This window comes from Artemia franciscana, chromosome 8 (assembly GCF_032884065.1).
Source record: "Artemia franciscana chromosome 8, ASM3288406v1, whole genome shotgun sequence".
In the NCBI taxonomy this organism is placed as follows: Eukaryota; Metazoa; Arthropoda; class Branchiopoda; order Anostraca; family Artemiidae; genus Artemia; species Artemia franciscana.
Window position 1 is genome coordinate 32899546 of NC_088870.1, and position 22534 is coordinate 32922079.

A 22534-nucleotide genomic window follows, 5' to 3' on the forward strand; every position below is an offset into this window, starting at 1 on the left:
ATCCCCATGCCAGGATGGCATTGAGTGTTGTCAGCCTTCTTCACATGGGGTGGTCTGCAGCAAGGGCCTTTGCATCAGACAGCAAATTTCCAGCTTGGTCAAGGAAAATCCCAAGACTATCTCTCCACTGGAACTTGGGTCTTACTCTTGGATGCTTCCAGCCACTACTGGTTGGTTCAAAGTTGTAAAGAATCCGAGCCAGAGTGTCAACAGGCAATTGCAAAGATTTCTAAACTAACAAAGCATCTGCTCTACAACCCAGTGCTACAAAGGTGACTGGGAAGTCATACTTTGTAGACAGTCTGTCCATTGAATTCCCTTGATTTTGCAAAGCCACTTAGATTGAAGAGTATTGAGACAGCACTGGACAGCTGCAGCTATAGGCCAAGTTTCAGCACTGTATAGCAGGGTCAAGCAAACTGACCCTCCAAGGATCTTCATTTTGGTGCCTTGTTTGATCATTGGCTTCTTCAAAACATGGCTCAGTCTACTGAAGATGCCAGAGACCTTGGCTGTGTGTGCAGCAACTTCATGGTCAATCCAGGCATCCAATGATGTAATAGAACCAAGATAAAAAAATATATGAAAGAGGAAAAATTTACCCATTTTTGGCCCTATATTCATTTGTGAAAGTTTTTTCCACCTAGCTCAACTGCTTTCTAAAATAGCAAGAAACCCTTTATGTGACAACATGAACCAACTATTCTTCAGAGATAAGCACAAATAGTAAAACAAACAAACACAATCCACAAGGTTTTGTATTTCACATAGAAGCCAAAAGTTTAAAGCTATGTTTCCAGAAAAAACTGGCCAGTGAGAAAAAACTGTCATTTGTAGCTGATTCAGGGCTTGTAATTACTATTTTCGTTAGCATTAAAAGTAAGATGTTAGTCTGAAAGCAAATTTTTAAAGGAATTCGACTCTTTTTTAAATATTTCTACATTTTTTTTTCAAAATAACATTTTACTATTATTATGTAAAAACAATTTACATTCTATTACATATTACTATTACTATTATATTAAATTTATATATAATACTATAATACAATACTATAATTATACTATAATACAAAGACTACTTTGTTTCTAGAAAAAAATGATTTTAAAATAGTTGTCAGTTTGGCTTCAGACCTGGTGATTCAACAGAAGATGCTTTGCATCCCTAAGCTTATTCATCATCAGGGCACTTGACTCAGGTCTTCTGCCAGCTGCTATATTGACATCAAGAAAGCATTTGACAGTATAGATCATAAAATCTTTGTGGGAAAGCTGGAACATATTGGAGCAAAAAGGATACCCTGCAATTGTTTGAATCTTACCTTCAAAATAGATGCATCTACATTTGGCAACCCCAGGAATGACACTACTGTGACACTTGGTGTGCCTCAAGGATCAACCCTTGGTCCTCTTTTGTTTTTAGTTCATGTAAATGACATAACTTGTGTCCTTAACTTGAAACATTTTGTTCAAAAATGATGTAATGTATGCTTTGATCAAACATCTAAGGACATTACAAACAAGCAAAATGAACTTATAGTATTTGCTGACAACTCTACAATGACCTGCTGTAGACTCAACATGACTTCACTCGAGGAAAAGCTAGAAAACATCCTAGAAGAGACCTACCTGTGGATAGATGCCAACAAACTTGTCATTACTGTTAGAAAATCTTGCATCCTATGATTTTCTAGGGTAGGAACCCTTCACCCGGAAATAACAGTAAATGTGATGTCTTGTGGAAAGGTTCAATGACCAGCAAAAAGATGTGCAAAATATTTAGGAGTAATAGTGAATGAAAACCTTTCTTTTGTTCCCTGCATCTATGCTGTAGAACTAAAGCTTTCAAGGAATCTGGGTATCATGAAGAAACTGAAGCACACATTCCCAAATAAAACTATTGCCCTTCACTACAATGCACTCATCAAACCCCATTTACAGTATTGTGCAATGGTATGGCAATCTATCCACAAAATGCCTTGAGGATCATCAAACACACAGAAGATTATCTCTTGCTGAAATTTCTGTTTGAGCTTTCCTGCTTGGTTTTTGCTTTCAGATTCTTCTCTGGCTTGCTTTCACTGCCTTTTAGGAATCTATTCAATTTAGTAGCTGAACAGCATCTTCCAATTACAAGACTATCTGCATAGATTCATATTTGACACATGCTAACAGTGAGGTTGGATTTTTTGTATGATTAAATAAAAAAAACTAATTTTTTTAGCTGAAAGTAAGGAACGACATTAAAACTTAAAACGAACAGAAATTACTCCGTATATGAAATGAGTTGTCCCCTCCGCAATCCCTCGCTCTTTACGCTAAAGCTTTTAATTGTTTTAAAAAGTAGAATTGTGGCAAAGAGTCAAACTTTAGCGTAAAGAGCGAGGGACTGCGGAGGGGACAACCCATTTCATAAACGGAGTAATTTCTGTTCGTTTTAAGTTTTAATGTCGCTCCTTACTTTCAGCTAAAAAAATTTGTTTTTTTTGTATTTAATTTCTGAACGTTTTTGAATTAATGCATGTTTGGTTTTGGCTCTCCGCACATAAATTATTAAAATGAAATTTGTATATTAATTCTTTTTTGGCTAAATGGCTTTCTCTTAGTTTTGATCAGACGATTTTGAGAAATAAGGGGTGGAGAAGGAGGCCTAGTTGCCCTCCAATTTTTCGGTTACTTAAAAAGGCAACTACGACTTTTAATTTTTAACGAACGTTTTTATTAGTAAAAAATATACGTAACTTAAGAATTAACTTACGTAACAAACTTTCATAACCTTATATTTTTATTATGTATACGAGGGGGTTTGTACCCTCGTTAATACCTCGCTCTTTACACAAAATCGTAAGTTTTGTCCCAATTCTTTAAGAATGACCCCTGAATCAGAAAGGCTGTTGAATAAACAGTTGAAATTACTAAAAATACTTTAGCATAAAGAGCAAGGTATTTATCTCCTCCTAAATACCTCGCTCTTTATGCTAAAGTATTTTAGAACCCCTCATATGCGTAATAATCTCTGTTCGTTTTAAGTTTCAATGCTACTTCTTCCTTTTATTTGAAAAAAGTTTTCATGTTTATTTTTCATTGTTTTCTTATAGTAATGCTAGAGAATCCTGCGCCCTTGTCATTGAATTTTTCTTCCCCCATGACAGATTCCTCGAAGGAAAGATCCTCCAGCATAGCCCCCTCTCCTCAGCCCCACCCCCAAACAAAATAAAATCCCCCTGAAAACGTCTGTACACTTCCCAATAACCATTACTATATGTAAACACTGGTCAAAGTTTGTAACTTGCAGCCCCTCCCCCAGGGATTGTGGGGGAGTAGGTCACCCCCAAAGAAATAGTTATTATGGTTTTCGACTATTCTGAACAAAATGGCTATCTCAAAATTCTGATCCGTTGACTTTTGGAAAAAAAATGAGCGTGGGAGGGGGCCTAGATGCCCTCCAATTTTTTTGGTCACTTAAAAAGGGCACTGGAACTTTTCATTTTCGTTAGAATGAGCCCTCTTGCGACATTCTAGGACCACTTGGTCGATACGATGACCCCTGGGGAAAAGAAAAAAAAAACAAACAAACAAATAAACACGCACCCATGATTTGTCTTCTGGCAAAAAATACAAAATTCCACATTTTTGTAGATAGGAGCTTGAAACTTCTACAGTAGGGTTCTCTGATACGCTGAATCTGATGGTGTGATTTTCGTTAAGATCCTACGACTGTTTCCCCCTATTTTCCTAAATAAGGCAAATTTTCTCAGGCTCGTAACTTTTGACGGGTAAGACTAAACTTGATGAAATTTATATATTTAAAATCAGCATTAAAATGCGATTCTTTTGATGTAGCTATTGATATCAAAATTCAATTTTTTAGAGTTTTGGTTACTATTGAGCCGGGTCGCTCCTTACTACAATTCGTTACCACGAACTGTTTGACAAAATCTGTGCTAAGGCTTACAATACCCTTCCGCTTGAACTGAGAGGTAGGAACTTCCTTGTTTCTTTCAAAAAGAGAACAAAAATATCTTGTTTTGAAATAGATTAAATTGAATAAAGAATTGGAATAGGCTAGTTAAAAGAATTTAGTCATTACTGAGTAATTTTCTTAAGTAGAGATTGGAGTCGTTTGCTCCAGGATAAAATGGTAGGGATTTGTAAGGATGATTGAAGGTAGGAGCCATGGTTGTATTGAGGAGTGGAGGGAGAGCCATAGTGGATAATAAGTTTTGAGGTGATACAGGACTCAGCATTCATTTTTACATAGAGATGAGAGACTAGACCTATGCAAGTTAAAACTTACATTGGGGTAAAATTATAGCCGTTCATATAACTGGCTTTCCTGTTAAGTGAATATACTAGTCGATCCCTTTTTTATGCTCTTTATGAATATAATAATTGCTTCTACCTGAAATTGAGATTTAAGCACTTTTTGAGCTCTTAAAAATGACAAATTTTCAAAAAATTATGACAATTCAAATAACTAACTTACCAATAAAGTGAACATACCAATTGATGCCATTTTTTGTGTTCTTTACAAATATAATAATTGCTTCTACCACAAACTCAAATTTAAGCACTTTTTGAGCTCTTAAAAATAGCAAATTTTAATCAAAGCATGACTTATCACTCGTTTTCCACAAAATAATACTAAGTTTTCTCAGCACCATCTTTTTGATCATGTTTGAAAAAATAATGCTACATTTTCTCAGGGTAAAAATTATTTATAATGAGGTTAGTTTAGGTTAAAAAGTGCTTAAATTTGACTTCAAGGAGAAGCGATTATTATATTCATCAAGAGTATAAAAAAAGGCATCAAGTGATATGTTCACTTTATTGGTAAGCCACATAACTGGCTTTCCTATTAAGTGAATATACCACTTGATGCCTTTTTTATGTTCTTTATGAATATAATAATTGCTTCTACCTTAAATTGAGATTTAAGCACTTTTTGAGCTCTTAAAAATGACAAATTTTCAAAAAATTATGACAGTTTATATAAATGACTTACCAATAAAGCAAACCTTGATGCTTTTTTATGTTCTTTGCAAATATAATAATTGCTTCTACCACAAATTCAAATTTAAGCACTTTTTGAGCTTACAAATTTTAATTAAAGTATGACTTATTGCTCTTTTTCCACAAAATAATACTACATTTTCTCAGCGCCATCTTTTCCATCATTTTGAAAAAATAATGCTACATTTTCTCAGTTTTCTCAGTAATTGATGAAAATTTATATTAATGATTTCATTTATTTTCTGAGTGAAAGGAACTAAAGCTCTTACTATTATTTTTGTTTGAGAAGTATTCTTTTGCTTTTTCCTATAAGTTTATTGCGTGGTAAAAGTTTCTGGAATTTTCCTCTCCTGAACTCAATGTTTCCTAGTTCTTCTGGCCCCCTCAGGGAAGGGGGCCAATCATCTAATTGGTTATCAGAAGCGGATATTCCTATTGTTGCATCTCTAATATCCAATGATGATACCCTGAATAATACCATGATTACTGTCTCTGAGTCCCCGATCTCCAAAACTGATAACCAGCCAAATGATGATTTTCAGACAGTGAGCAGAAAACAGAAATGAAAAAAGCCTTCTATGAGTCCTCCTGAAATAATTGGAATCTCAAACTCAGTCCCAGCTATGCAGACAAAGGACAAATCCATTACCCTTTTTACTCCAACAGTAAAAGATCAATCTATTTCTATCAAAAATATTGCCAACATTAGAATGAATCTTTTCAAATCTTTTAGATGCAGCTTCACTGTGAATGTAAACAGAGATGGTTCACTAACAGTTATGTTTCTAGACAGAAATGAAGCCTGCAAAGCCCTTAGCCTATAGAAAATTGGCAATACCTCTGTTATGCCTGAATGGTGGAAACCACCTCTGAATAATTCAAAGAAAATAGTGTTGTACAACATACCATTGGAACTGTCAACTGATGACTTGAAAGATGGTCTTATGAACAACAAGGGCGAAATGCTGGAGGTTCTTGAAGTTCATCATATGGGCAAGCCAGATTCTAAGGGAACAAGAAGCAGTAAGAGTGTCCTCTTTATCTTACCATTTACTTCCCAATTTGACTCCGTTTTCCTTTTTGGTTGGCTAAAAGCTCATAAAATATAACAAGAAAAGCCTCTCCAAAGCTCAAAATGTTTTAAGCTTTGTCACTCATTTAAGTACTGTTCTTCCTCTGAACCAGGATGTCCTAATTGCCTAGGTAATCACGCCTTGTCTACAGAAAGTAGATGTACTGAAGTTCCTAAATGTTCAAATTGTGATGGTAGTCATCAATCAACAGATCACAATTCATGTCCTAAATATGTTCAATGAGCTAAAGTTTAAAGGATTGTTCTTCAAGAAAATCTCCCTTTCCCTATAGCTGCAATGGAGCTGGCCAAGCTCTCCAAACTACCATCAGGTCAAGAGCTAATGAGTCTAAGGAAGTGAATTTAGTCCTTCCCCAAAGCCCTGGCTACAGGTCCCCAAAAACAACCAAAGTCAGGCACTCATACATTCTATTGAGACATCTTACCCTCTGTTGGCCAAGGAGCATCCCAATGTGGATGAAGCTAGTCCATCCCTCAACAATCCTAGAACTAATCCTAAATCTTGGTCTGAAAGAGTGGCAGCTTTTCCTAATATTTATACTCAAGCCAACACTATGCAAGATAGGGTTTGACCTCATATTGCAAATTTAATTAAATATGTTGCATCAGTGGACCTAATATTCCAATCAAACTTGGCCAAAGATAAAAAAACTAGTACAATAAAAGAAATTGCAGAACACTACTTTTCCAATTCTATTTTCAATAAAATAGGAACAGAAATATCATCCATTCTCTCAAAGTATCATGCATATCACCTATTCAACTTTTCCTATGTTAGCTAAGCTGCAGATCCTACAATGGAATTGCATCTCTTGAAATTCAAATAAACTTGCTGATCTTATCCAATGTGCAAATGGTAATAGAATTGGGATTATTTGTCTACAAGAGACTAATCTTCATCAGTTCAAGAAAATCAAAATGCCTGGGTACAAGTGTTACAGGAAAGATAGATCAACTAATAGAAAGGGAGAGGGTTCTGCAATCTTTGTTCATGATACAATCTAACATTCCCCTCAACCCTTAACTATCTACAGGAATGAAATAGATGTTGTAGGTATAATAATACCTTAGCCAATGGTAACCATCTTGTCATAAAATCATTGTATAATCCATGTGGGAGCAAGGATATCCAAAGTATCTTAGAAGCAGAATTATCTGGTAATAATACCTTTATTTTTGGTGGTATGCCCATAGTCCTCTCTGGGAACAATCAGCTGGTAGCAACAAAGCAGGAAGAGGAATAGAGTACATTTTGTCTAATTTTCCAGACACCTTGATTTTCACTGTATTTAATTTTCAGACCAGGTATAATATTTCTTCTAATTCATTCTCAACTATAGATTTGCTTCTAGGTCCTTCTTTGTATTATGATCTAGTTCAGATGGTAAAGGTGTTGTCACTACAATCTGATCATTCTGCAATTCTTACATCATTTCAAGATTTATATTATTCTCCCAAATCCTACATCCCTACATTTAATAACTCCAAAGGCAATTGGTCCCTTTTTCGTGAGATATTAAAGGAAGTAGACTTTACCTTTATTTCTTCCAATTCAGATATTAATTCCATTGAGTCTAGTTTGAAATCAATCCTGCTGCAGTCAGCTAAATTGGCAATTCCAATGACTAGGTTGCATTTTTAGAATGGCTCTAAAAGACCCAAGAACTGTTGGAATGATGAGTGTAGGGTTGCAGTTCTCACAAAAAGAGGTTCTGGTAAAATATTTCAAAAGCATCCATCTCAGTCAACAGCAATCTCTTATAAGCTTTCATGTTCTAAGGTGAAACTATTTTGTAGAAGAGCTAAACAGGGTACATGGCTGAATTTCAGCTCAAGTATAAGTTTAAGAGCCGCAAATTTCAAAGGTTCACAATTTCATTAGCCAACTAAAATAGTGGAAAGCAGCCTGTTGATGACTGTAGATATGATATCATTCAGGATGGTTATTCAATTGTCTCAGATAATATGAAAGCAGATTTGTTTACTAATATCTTTGAAAATGATTCCTCAAATTTTCATTCCACCCAACCTCCTTTTTGCAATCTTCCTCTTACCTGTTCATATAAAGGCACTCTGTTGAAACCTTTTTCCCAAGATGAATTATGTGTAGCACTTAATTCTCTTAATACCAAGTCTTCCCCAGGTCATGATGGTATTTATATGAAGTGAATTCTTGAGTCCCCAAAGGTGGTTCATACAGCCCTCTTAAGTCTTTATAATCTTATTTGGTCAAGCCAAAAGTTCCCACATGCTTGGAAGATTGCTCATGTATTTCCAGCTTTAAAACCTTCTTACTCATCTAGTGATCTCAAGTCTTACCATCCTATATTGGTATTACCTGCCTTTAGTAAAGTTCTGGAAAGGCTTGTCTTATCAAGAATTGAGTGGTTTGCTGAAGTCAACAATCTTTTTCCTAGTGAACAAACAGGTTTCAGAAAGGGAAATAGCTCTTTAGACAACATTGCCTAGCTAGAAATTGATGTTTGTAACTCTCTTAAAATAAAACATGTCACAATGGCTGTTCTGTTTGACTGGTCAGATGCCTATGGAAATATAGTTCACAATAAATTATTGGAACTCTTAATTAATCTTGACTTTCCTTATTCTTTTATAAGTTTTATGAAGTCCTTTCTAACTGATAGATGTTTTTATGTTCAAGTAAATCAGTCTAGATTTGATTTATGTTCCATTACAAGAGATCTTCCTCAAGGTGCAATATTGATCCCTCTTCTATTCAATTCAATTTATTATTAAAAAAAACAACACATAACAACAATAATAATAAAGATCCTAGAAGCGAACTTGTTAAGGACCAAAACAACAACAAAAAATAGGAAATAAAGAAGAGAAAAAAAAAGAAAAGAGAAAACATGGGTAATTAAAGCAAATTGAATAAACATTTAGAGAAATATAATATCAAGATTTTAGTACATTGTTATATAGCATCCAAAAACTTGTGGATAGCTTGACACTGGAGGGTATTAAATTCCATTGAAGTATAGATTTATATATTGGGGATTGCTGGGTGGAACTAGAGATAGAGATTCAGAATTATTACTATTAAAATAGGATAATAAGTGGGGAGGAAGATTTTTATTGTAAGCAGAGTATGCAAGGGATAGATTTAATTTTTTGAGGATTTGTTCAAAAGGGATAATACCAAAATTGGAGTACAAGTCCTTGGTGGGATATAGTCGTGGCAACCAAAAAACTACTTTGACTTCATGGTTTTGAGCAGATTTTAATTTATTGGTAACTGAAGGATAAGTATTGCTTCATACAGATCTGTAGTATGAGATATATGGGTAAATAAAAGAATAATAAAGGGTGACAAGGATATTGGGAGGAAGAAAATAATTCACACAATTAATCATACTTACCTGTCGCAAGATTATGGCTCTGATATAGGACACATGTGTTGCAAATGACACCAAGAAACTTGGCAACTTTGACCTGCGGGAGGAGATTGGTAGAATATTTTAGGCCAAGTGCTGGCTGGCCTTCATTTTTTTTGTAAGGGGGTCAAAATAATACCACCTGACTTTTCCTGCTGTTAATGGTCATGCAGTTAACAAGACACCACTCCTGTACTCTATTCAGAAGGGTTTGAGTAGAGGTGATGACAGATGGTAAATTAGGACTGGTGATGAAAAAGTTGCTATTGTCAGCAAAAAGTACTGGGTACACTGATGGACCCAGGTCCATAACCAAATCATTAATATGCAGGAGAAAAAGTATTGGACCAAGAACAGAGCCCTGTGGGACGCCCCTCTGGACAGGTAGGGAATGTGAAGTCACCCTGCCCAGACTCACACTCTGTACTCTACCAGAGAGATAAGAGCCAAACCATGAGAAAGGAACTCCGCGAATCCCTAGGTTATTGAGTTTACTTAATAAAACACTGTGATCAACCATGTCAAAGGCCTTTGATAAATCCAGAAATAAGCCCAATACAGTATTTGTAAGGTCAAGTTGGGAACGTATAAACTGTGTGGCATCTATTAGTGCATGAGCAGTTGAAAATTTGGCACAGAAGCCATATTGATGAGGAGAAATCAACGAATCTGATGAATGATTCCCAAATACAAAGGGAGAAAGACGTTGGAATATAATTGTCTTGGGCACTTTAGATATAACAGGGAGAAGTGAGATTGGATGATAATTGCTTATCTCAGACGGATTGCCTTTTTTATGAATTGGGACAACAATTGCTGATTTAAATATTTCTGGGAAGACTCCATTGGTCATAGACAGGTTTGCTGTGCACAATGGGTTCACAAATATAGGAAGATACAGTCCTAAGAAGCTTATTACTTATGCCAAAGAAGTCAGGTGTGCTACTATTAGAGAGAGATTCAATAACTTGAAGCACCTCTTTGCAATCAGTTGGAGAGAAAAACATGGATCTGGGATTCTTGCTAGGGTGTACTGACTGTGAGAAGGAACAGGAGTTAGCATTTGGAATATTAGTGAAATAATTATTAAAAGCAGCTGGTACCGAAAGTGGGTCAATTTATCTGCCACTAATGTCCCTAAGGTTAATAGGTACAGATCTTGAATTCAACTTGTATATTTCTGAATTTCAAGTATCTTATGCATCATTTGCCATTTATGCAGATAATTTGATTATTTGGAAGTTGGGAAGGGATATTGGCCTTCTTCAAAGTCTTATTCAACAGGATAGAAGATTAGTCCAGAGATTCTCTTTAGCATTTGGCTTCCCAATCTCAATCAGTAAAACTAAAGCCATTATATTTACTAATGGTACTACCAATCCTCCTAATCCACCAACAATTTTCTCAAGGGAGATCCCATATTGCAATTCAGTGAAGTTACTTGGTTTATATATGGATTCTATAATGCAGTGGCATGAACATATTAATTCTTCGAAATCTCTGATTATTCAGACTTTGTATTCTAGAGAGATTTGCTGGAAGTAAGTGGGGATGTCACCCAAAAATTATTTTGAATTTTTACAAATTATATATTTGTTCAAATATAGAATATGGGATTAAAATTTTTCAGCTTCTCCTCTATCCTCACTCAAAATCCTTGAATCTTTATAAAATTATGCTATTAAAATAGCTTTGGGTGCGCATAAGCATACTCCTCTGTCAAAGTTAAAAATACTGTTGGGGTTGGTGTCCCTAAGTGAAAGAGCATATTAGAAGACAACTTCTTAATCTTAAGATCAAAGGAAATGAGGTTTATTTTCAACATGTCCCAAGACATAAAGGCAATCAAATATAATGACATGGCTGATTCTCTAGCAGCAAAGGCTTCCATGTTGATTCCTAGTCCTTTTTCTGGCCTCAATTCACAATATATTATCAGGCAAAGATCCAATGTTAATCACAGTAAATTAATTTTATCTCCATTTCATACGAGATTAAATACAGTGCTAAATTACCAGCTGAAATCAGGTGCCCTACTTCTAAATAGCTTGTTATTTAATTGGAAGCTACATCATTCCCTTGTATGCAAAGTCTGCTTTTCAGCAGATGAAACTATCCAGCATTTATTATTTGATTGTCAGGCTCAGAGTGAGGAGACTATTGCTCTAAAACGTTTTTGCTCCTTGGCTAAGATTCCAAATACTTATACAGCTATCATGGATTCTAACCTGTCCTGGGATATTGATTGTAAGATAATTAAGGCATCAATTGATATCTTAAAGAAGAGAAATATTGTTTAGTAATGATTAAAGCTTTAAGAAGTCAATTTTAAAAGGATGTGATTTATCTATAGTTTTTGATTGTGCAGAAGAGATCAGGAATGAGTAGGAAGACCCATATTAGTATTGGCCAGCCTGGTGGCCTTAAACTGCTGGGGATAGGTAGCTCAGGTACTTGCACTTCCCACAATCAATAACTGTGTATTATTGTACATAATTACATGTATTCATTGTTTGCTGAATGGAGATGAGTAGTGCTTCCAGTGGCTAGTTTTTCTGAAGAAGAAGTCAAAGAGGTGAAAAGACTTGGTGTTAGTCCATATACCTCCCTACAATTTTTGGAGCTAGAGCTCAGTGCTAAAATTATTTATAATAAGGTTTGTTTAGGTTAAAAAGTGCTTAAATTTGAATTTAAGGTAGAAGCAATTATTATATTTGCAGAGAGCATAAAAAAGCATCAAATGATATGTTCACTTTATTGGCAAGTCAGTTAGGCCTATATGAACTGCTATAATTTTACCAAGTTATGAGTGGTATATATATTTCTGTTTTTTTTTTTATTAAACCCAAGTGAACTGAACTGAAAAGGCTAAGGAACATAATAATTACCACTCCTGAATCAGCTATAAATAGACAAGCATTTTATCTCACCTGTATTTTTCAACCTATTTTTTCAATATTGGCAATTACTGACTGTTTTACATTTTGGGGCATCATTAAGGGCTCAAAAATGTAATTTCCCCTAGATGTAGTTGTTAAATTATGAAACAGCACAAGAAAGAAGCATCAATAGATGCATGCACTCTCATCCTAGCTAACTTGTGTTGTTAACTAGCCTACATAAGAAAAACTAGTAAAATTCAAGTTTAATGACTTCTTGCTATCTTGGAAAGGGGTTAGGTTAGGAAAATGAAACTTTTGAGAATGGGTCTATACACTAAAGTATATCCCGGGGAGCTGTTTTAAAGTACCCACCTCCACTCCTTTTCCCTCTAAAGGGTCCTGAAATTCACCTACATGACAGGTATAAGTCAAATTTCACCAATTGAAATTTTGACAAAACAACATTTTACCTTAATTTTTAGTTACCAGTTGCTTTTTCTCTGACTTTAGTTCTGAAAATGTAATTCTTGTTATTTGAGTAGAATTCTGAGCCATATCAATGTTTTTTCTTCAAAATGTAGGAAATGTATTTGCATATTTAAAACCTTATAAATTGGGATTGAGCAAAGTTGAGAAGCTGAAAACAATTTTGTTGTACTTCATTCAAGTAAAAGATATATTTTGCAAGATTTCACCTTTATAACACACATATTTTTAAAGGTCATCAAAGGTCTGAACCCTCTAGAGGGAGAGGGAGTAGAGGTAGGTACTTCTAAATACCTTCCTGGGACATACTTTAGCCTGTAGACCCATCCCTAAAAGTTTCATTTTTCCTAACCTTACCCCTCTCCAAGATAGCAAAAAGTCATTAAACTAGAATTTTACCAAAAAACCTAGCAGATAGATAGGCTATAGCATAGATCTACATACTTTGTGGAAATAGTATTTATGGATCCAGTGATGACCATCAGAATAGCTACACTTATTTGTCTTGCAGTCCAACTCATTTTTATAGTGTTCTCCTTACGAGAATACTTTTTTTTATTTATGGACTCGGCTATAGCCAATGTTTCCACTTCGCATGCTTCGAAAATCGGTATATCTACCTAAAATTCGGTAGAAAATCGGTAGATGGCGCCACACTATTGGTAGAAAAATCGGTAGGGAATTTCTAGACATGTCCAAACCCTCTAAGTGCATGTTAAGTTCGTAAAAATGCTCAATTTTCTGCTGAAGTCCCGGATCAATTCAGAATTAGATCACTCTACAACGGTCTATCGACTTACGATTAATTATACTACGATTTAAAGCAATTTTTTCTTTAAAACTGCAAAAGAGTAATACAGCGTTGTTTGATCTCGTTGCAATAACGACGGTTACAAAATGTTGCAATCGTTGCAAATGCAGAGTTTGGAGTGGTTCTTGTAAATCTCTAGTATACTAATATGGTATACTCTTGAGCTAGCGGCGATTCTAAAATGTTGCAAACGCGGCATTTGCAGTAGTTGCTGCAAATCTGCAGCGCCTGTGAATCCAAATTCTCACATAAGGCAAGAACGATTTTCATGTATTACTTAAATTGGCATTTGGTGTTTATGCCTACGTCGGAACAAGATATGTTTAGACACGAATATATTGCCTGGCAGGCTTGTAAGCACAGATGCTTAGCTACACACGCATGAGAACGGGGCATAAAAAATGCACTTTCAATATCCTTAGTTATTGTTAATGGAATCCTATTCTACTTAATCAGGTACTGTTCATCATAGTAAAGCACTTAAAACTGGAATTCAAACAACAAATGAGATATTGTATTCAAATGATTAAAGCAACTGATACGTAACTGCAAACGACGGAATCAAGCCTAGAATCGTATCGGTAGAATACGTTGATTGAATTCTAATCTACTTAATTAAGTACTTTTCATCATAATAAATCAATAAAGCACACTTTGGTCTTCAAACAACAATTCAGGAACAGCGGCAGTTTCAAATATCTAATGCAACTCAAAACAGAAACTTGCTCTTCCACCGTAGACATACATCACTAACATTCTGAAGCCTTAGCCCTGGATCGTATCAATACATAGGTTGATTGAATTCTAATCTACTTAATTAGGTACTTTTCATCATAATAAATCAATAAAGCACACTTTGGAACAGTGGATGTTTCAAATATCTAATGCAACACAAAACAGAAACTTTTACTATTATAGACTATCTTTGATCACTCATATACAATCTTCAACGGTCGCAGATGCTTGTACTTCCTTTAGCCGTTTCTCTAGTTCATGATCAAATATCAGCGACGAAGAATGCTTATTCATCCTCTTCGTCCTGCATTTAGTACGCAAGATGGCAGACAAGGTCAGTGTCGACAATTTATTTTGTTTATCAGTCTTCACCTCTTTTAAAGTGCTGAAAAGACGTTCTGCAACAACATTCGAGAAAGGCAGTGAAAAGAAACAGTAAATAACATGCCTTAGATTTACAAGCCTTGGTTGACCACTTGGGGTAACAATGGACAAAACGAATCTCCAATATTATACTGGTGACTGATACAGATCCTTCGGAACATCAACAGAGCTTTGTTCACGCCATTACGAGTCAATGGCAGCTCTAGGACATGTAGGAGGGAAATGCTTAACTGGAATTGGTGCAAGACTAGAAAGATTGAGCTTAGGAGCATATGAAGGCTCTACAAGACAGGACATCTCATACAAATCATTATCAAATACGAACCTGGTTTTGATCTGTGCAACTTCTTCCTTGTAAAATTCTTTTGCTGTGAGGTATAGCTTCAACTCTTTATTATGGTCCACCTTAGGGTCGCAGTCTACAACCTCTGAAATAGCGATCTTGGCATTCAGTCCAAGATAATTTTTTGGATAGCTACATAATAAATGTCATCATTTACATCAAGTGGATTTTTCAAAGCATTTACATATCCTACCTCAAGAAAGTTCTTGGAGAGAGTTGCAACAAGTCTTTTTGTTTCTAATTTAAATATATGGAAAAGGGGGAGACTGTGATTGGAAAAGAGCATTGAATTCAGCCAACATGCCCAAAATATAGTCCATGAACATCATTATTATTCTCATAAAGGAGTTTTTCATTCCACCAAGTGCTAAATCGTTTCCTTGGGTAGGATCATCAAACACAGCCTCAGTAAAATATAAGGTCAGAGCATCCCATTGCTCAAGAATCCTTTTGACGCAGCTATGTACAGATAACCATCTAGTTTGTCCAGGGGACAATATCTTGTGATTGTCAATTTCTAAGAAGTCCTGAAAAGCGTTCAATGAATTCACTCGTTTTGCACCATGACTGAAATGGCTGTAAATGGCTCCGAGATTTCGCTAAATGACACTGTTCGCAGTCACACCTATTATGTTCAATTAAAAAGAAAAAAAATTGGCAAAAAATCGCCAAAAGTCGGTAGAAAATCGGTATTTCGGTAGGCTTGAAATTTATTCGGTAGAAAGGTCCGAAAATCGATAGATCTACCGATAAATCGGTAGAAGTGGAAACACTGGCTATAAGCATTTCTTTTGCTTTTTTCTTTGGGTTCTTCTGACAAGTATGTTAGAAGTTCCAAAATTGAAGGCCCTTTTTCTGCCGTCTAATTCCTAGCTATCAGTTTTTGGCAGGACGACGAAAAGAGAATTATTAGCTAATAAAATCAAAGAAACGTAATAATCAAGCAGGAAATTAAAGAAAATCACACACTTGGATATAAAGAGGCCATAAAGAAAAAATTTCAGAGAATCCTTGTGGAGCCAAAAACACCTCCTAGCATCAAAAATAAATTAGTGAGTACATTGTTCAAGTCAAAAGAGCTGAAAGAGTTTTTGCCTCTAACGTTTTTGGAAAGTTATACCAGCAATCTGTCCAAAACCGTATATCACAGAAGTGCATCTTTTTTTTCTTTATGTTTCGGTATTGGACATCAAATTTCTTTTTAATAAACAGTACAGGTAACTGTAGCTAAACACCAACGCTTGTCAGAAAACTTATAGGCTTGTTACAGTTTTCTAGGTCCAATTATTTAATATTTTTGACTGGATCTTAAGATTTTTCAATATGGTCTTTAAGGTATTTATACTAATCATTGCTAAGAAAATCGTCTTATATAACTATTGAAGAAAGGACAATCAAACAAAATATACAGAAGCGATTTTCCACAGACGTGACAGAACATGTAGAGTTGATCTTTCGTAAATTATTTTACGTAGAAATTTTTTTTACTTAGGACAGCCTAATGGAACATTAACATGAAATATATCCTATTTCATATTACAGTAATTCCAATTGTGCAGCTATGTGTGTGGGTATGTGTTTGTATATTTCTATATATCATAAACCCACATTCATTGTTTATCATAACAAAACATTTAGATAGGACTTTCCACAGAGATAATAGAACATGTAGAGTAGGAGACCTTTCGTGCATTAGAATATTCAACCAAGAACAATCTAATTGAATATTATTATAAAACAAGCCCTGTATAATATTTCTTTTAGACTCATCACTCAAAAAGATTTTTCTGGGAGATAATCAGAATGCAGTTAAGCTTTCAAGCTAAAAAAGAAAAAGAAACATAGTACTGTTTCTAATGCGAAAAGAGATTTTCTTTGCTACTTGAAATGGATACTTTAATGATCTTGCATACGTTATTTGGCTATTGTGATTCAAAAAGTACTGTCATTAATCCAATCCGACACCATTTTCAAGGATTATCAAAGTATTTGTTTTAAATTCCCATAAGTTTGTTTTCTTAGGGAACGCTAGACTAGCCAAAATCATTTAGACTAGCAAAAATAACAGCTAACATTCCTGAATTAGCTTCGAATAGCCAACTCCATTTACTATAGCTTAAATTTGTTTTTAATGTGTTACAGCTTCTAAGTCTTTGCAATTTTAAATCAACTGGCAATATTTACATTTTAATTGATGGCAGTTTCCTTGGGGAGAAATATTTTTTTTGCAGCGAAATGGCAGAAAATTTTCCTTTTTTAAGGCATATAATTTTTTTGCTTAAAAGGGTCAGTAAACATTGAATTTCCATTCGAGTGAGTCTTCTTCCATTTTTGTAGGGCCACTGGTTAAATGCATTCACCGTAGGGGAAAAAACAAAGAAACACACTAATAAACACACATCCATGATCCTTCTCGTCCGAAAAAAAAAATATAGTTTCTGCATAAAGTTCGTCTGCCAACAGTTTGTTACCACAAACAATTTTGGAAAATGCTTTGCAAGTGCTTATTTCTTTGCTAAAAACTCTATACGTAAGTCTAAAAAATGGATAATGTAGATATGCAGCTTCTTTTTTCCACTAGCATTGTGAGAGTTTCATAAAAAAGGGCAAAATCTGAATAGTAGGAGACTGTTTCAGGAAAACAAAGGAAATATAGTTCCTGTGTATAATATAAATAGAATTTAAAAACAAACCAAATAGATGAAAATAGCTTTACCCTGGTTTAGTCTGTCATATCTGAAAAACAATTAATACAAAGAACACAGGCTCCTTAGTTAATTAAAGAAGGCTGGTCCTAATGACTTCACTTCTCCAAAATATAATCATGATCCTAGTACCAAACCGCCAAGTTGAGTCTTTATTTTTTTATTTTATTTTTTCTTTTTTTAATTTCCACACAATTCTATAAAAATACATGATAACTACAATTACATCAAGATGGCTAAATCTTTCGAATTATTTTCTTATATCAGTGACGCAAGCAGCAGTGTATTCATGATTTGCTGCTTATTATCATTTGGGCAGATTAATACACCATTTACATAAGTACATAAATCTATCTTAGGTCCTTTATTACCAGATGCCATGGCTAACGCCATTAACAGCGCAGATGATTCGCCCTTTTTCTTATACGAATCCTCTTTTTTCTTATAGGAGTTGTCTGAGTACTCATATTTCCTTGGGGGATCTGAGTAAGGTCGGAGATTTGAATAGGGAGGAGGGTTTGAATAGGGACGCATCACATAGGAGTTGGAACCATAAGTATTGTAATTACTGTTTCTTCTTCTTTCTCTTGTTGCAGGCAGTGTCATATCTGGTATATCGTCATCTTCAAAAATATCTTTTATATATGGTAACACATTAGTGGGTAAACATGTGGAATTTTGTAGAGAAATTATGACCAGCAGAAGGCACACTGAAATTGACTTCATTCTACCTAGGTAAAGGAAATAGAAAAATTAGATGTAATATATGACATTTTAGATTTACATTTTTCATTAATTGAAGTATGGAGCATAAATAGGATAAGTGTTTTTCGACAGTTTCTGCCAGAATGCGAGTTATAATTCACTGAATACATTATAAAAGCTAGGAAAAGCAAGATCTTCCATTAATTAGCTTTTCTTTTTCCCATAGAAAATTTATTGGAGAATGTAATTGTTACTCAGCCCTTACTCTCACTGAAAAATAAAGTATGGAGCCAAAATCTTGTGGAGTGTTAGTGGGATCTGTGAAATATAAGTGAGAAAAACAGCAAGCCACAATGTATCAAAATGCACTTAAGCCCTCTACATGCGTAACTAATTAATGGCCGTAAACCTCTTTAAATTAAAATTAAGATGCAATAGGCTCTTCTTATAATGCCAGATGACGAGATACAGAACAATCTTTGCTTAAGTCCAATAGAGCATGGAAGCCTCGGACCGAATTTCAAAAAAGATAAGTCTGATAAGATTGGTAATAAGGACAACAGATTATATTTACCTACCAATTTTACTTGTAAGCAGATTGAAGATATTAATTTACCAGAAATTTTAAACCAGCGGGATGTGACACAGGCTCTTCCTAGTAATTAAATAAAAAAAAAAAGTTTTTTTAACTGGAAGTAAGGAGCGACATTAAAACTTAAAACGCACAGAAATTACTTCGTATATGAAAGAGGCTGCTACCTCATCAACGCCCCGTTCTTTATGCTAAAGTTTGACTCTTTCTCTCAATTCTTCTTTTTAAAACAGTAAAAAAATTTAGCGTAAAGAGCGGGGCGTTGATGAGGTAGCAGCCTCTTTCATATACGAAGTAATTTCTGTGCGTTTTAAGTTTTAATGTCGCTCCTTACTTCCAGTTAAAAAAACTTGTTTTTTTTATTTAATTTCTGAACGTTTTTGAATCAATGCATGTTTTGATTTTGGCTCTCCGCAGAGGAATAATCAAAACGAAATTTGCATATTTTTTTTTTGCTAAATAGCTTTCTCGTAATTTTGATCGAATGATTTTGAGAAAAAAAGAGCGGGGGACGAAGCCTAGTTGCCCTCCGATTTTTTGGTTAATTAAAAAAGCAACTAGAACTTTTAATTTTTTACGAATATTTTTATTGGTAAAAGATTTACGTAACTTATAAATTAGCTTACGTAAAGAACTTTTGTATTCTCATGCTTTTATTATATATATGAGGGGATTCGCCCCATCGTCAGTACCTCGCTCTTTACACTAAAGCTTAAATTTTATCCCAATTCATTAAGAATGACCCCTGAATCACAAAAGCCGTAGAATAAATAGTTGAAATTACTAAAAATACTTTAGCGTAAAGAGCGAGGTATTAGAAGGAGGTGAGCCCCTCATATGGGTAATAATTTCTATTTGTTTTAAGTTTTATTGCTGTTCCTTACTTCCAGCTGAAAAAGCTTTTTCACATTTATTTTTTAATTGCTTTTTTTTAAATGATGCTAGTAAATCCTGCTCTCCCTTCATGGAAATTTTCTTCACCCATGACAAATTCTCGATGGAAAGTTCCCCCAGCATATCCCTCTCTTCTCAACCCCTCCCCCCAACCAAAAAAATCCTCCTGAAAACGCCTGTATACTTCCCAATAACCATTATTATATGTAAGCACAGGTCAAAGTTTGTAACTTGTTGCCCCTCCCACGGGGACTGTGGGGGAGTAATTCGTCCCCAAAGACATAGTTATAAGGTTTTTCGACTACACTGAATAAAATGGCTATCTCAGAATTTTGATCCGTTGACTTTGGGAAAACAAATAGCGTGGGAGGGGGCCTAGGTGCCCTCCAATTTTTTTGTTCACTTAAAAAGGGCACTAGAACTTTTCATTTCTGTTAGAATGAGCCCTCTTGCAACACTCTAGGACAACTGGGTCGATACAATCACCCCTGGAAAAAAAAAACACGCATCCGTGATCTGCCTTGTGGCAAAAAATGCAAAATTCCACATTTTTGTAGATAGGAGCTCGAAACTTCTACAGTAGGGTTCTCTGATACGCTGAATCTGATGGTGTTAATCCATTACTTTAAGTAATTTACGTTAAGATTCCATGACTTTTAGGGGTTGTTTCCCCCTATTTTCTAAAATAACGCAAATTTTCTCAGACTCGTAACTTTTGATGGGTAAGACTAAACGTATATATTTAAAACCAGCATTAAAATGCGATTCTTTTGATGTACCTATTGGTATCAAAATTCCATTTTTTAGAGTTTTGGTTACTATTGAGCCGGGTCGCTCCTTACTACAGTTCGTTACCACGAACTGTTTGATTTGAATTATAATGATAGTCCAGTTTTAACTTATAAATTTTCAATAACTATTGGGCAAATGATTTTTTATTATAATTTGATATTTAAAAGATTAGACAGTGATATAAATTCGAAACCTGTTTGTAATTGTAAGCAACTAGGTCCATTCGTAAATCCTACTTACCAACATGTTATAACAAAGGACTTGTCAATAATAAAATAGGATGATCTTCAAATTATAACGGATAAAGGGGCTAATTTCCGTCTTTCTCATCATTTGAAACCATCGAGTATTCTTGATAGCTTAGAAGATGATTTTGATTTATTTATTGATAAGTGGTGTAAGAAAGAGAATAAAAAAAAGAGAGTTTTCAAAGTTGGAAGAATTTAATTATTAGTAGAATACGAAATAAAATATATGCTAACTTAAAAAATAGTAACCCTAAATCATTATTTTATAATACTAGGATAAAACAAGCAATGGCTAATCTACAGAACGAATTTTTAATTGTGCTCGAGGATAAGGCTAATAATAATTTTGCCATAATTTGTCAGAAGCTGTATTGTGATGTCTTAACAAGGGAGTTATGCACGACTAATGTTTGCGAATTATGTTTACGAATCACGTCCCTTGAAATTGTTAACTTAATACTCTCAGTCATTCCTTAGATACTGCTGATATTCCATTTTCACAACCAGCAAGCACTTAATGTGCTTTGATTGTGTTTGGTATCCCTCTCAACATTTCCTTAAAATTTTATCTTAACACTCTAAGCCTTTTTGGAGATCTAGTATCAAACATGCCGCTTTTCTAATAAGAATCCATATGTTAACAATGGGCAATATGCATAAATTATATAAATTGCTCTGGAGGCTCGGAGGGAAGTGTTATAACCCTGGAGGCATAGTTATTTGACCTTTGATCAATTATTGACAAAATGACTATTCGTAGTATGGTGTCAACGAATATTACCGCCAACTACCCCCAAGGTATCAACGAATATATACGTCTTGTACCCCCGGGGTCTCTTTTGCACTTTGAGCACTATGTATTACCGCCATTCTATCGCTCCACATAGCAGTATCTCAGCTTCTTGTAATAAGAATGTTTCTAAGAAACGCTTGCCAGCAGTTATTTCTCGGTGAAATGGGTCTGTGGATACAAGTGTAATGTATTCGGTATCTTCTGTAATGCCTCCTGTGGTGGATACATTTGAATGAAAAAATATTCAGTATAAAAGAATGGGGATTGAACCTAGTTATCAACACTTGGTAAACTGAGTTTGATCAGGCAAGATGTCAAAAAGGAATTTTGACAAGGACAGTAACAAACAAGAGGTTTGTAATCTATATACAAACTTGTATTGTATGCTGGTTGTATTGTGTGCTTAGTGAACGGTGACTTTTCTCATACAGTTTTGGTTTATCAAATGACCTCTACAATCCCCTTTAGTTACCAAAGTGTGTGTATATCCTTTTTAATTTAAAAGGAAACACCTATCTCTACTAGCCATTCTCGAATTATAGAATCCAATCCGTGGAACATTTTGAACCTGGACTTTCAAGGGATAGTAAAGAGCAATATCAAATCTAAAAAGAAGATTATTTACCCAATTTTATCTGTTTGTACATCATATACAATCATTAAT

At 34.8% G+C, this 22534-nt stretch overlaps 1 protein-coding gene and 1 long non-coding RNA gene across 2 annotated transcripts in view; both read right to left on the minus strand.

Moving 5' to 3' along the window:
- Positions 1–13493, minus strand: part of LOC136030312 (solute carrier family 35 member F6-like) — a 55152-nt gene extending 41659 nt beyond the window's left edge. Inside the window, exon 1 of the mRNA XM_065709206.1 lies at positions 13313–13493. Within this exon, the coding sequence (XP_065565278.1) occupies positions 13313–13389 (77 nt within the window). The 5' untranslated portion in view covers positions 13390–13493. The remainder of the gene's footprint in view (positions 1–13312) is intronic.
- A 4497-nt stretch (positions 13494–17990) lies between these two features.
- LOC136030316 (uncharacterized) overlaps positions 17991–22534 on the minus strand; it is a 36013-nt gene continuing 31469 nt past the window's right edge. The window contains exon 2 of the long non-coding RNA XR_010618243.1: positions 17991–18577. This is a non-coding gene — a long non-coding RNA (uncharacterized LOC136030316). The remainder of the gene's footprint in view (positions 18578–22534) is intronic.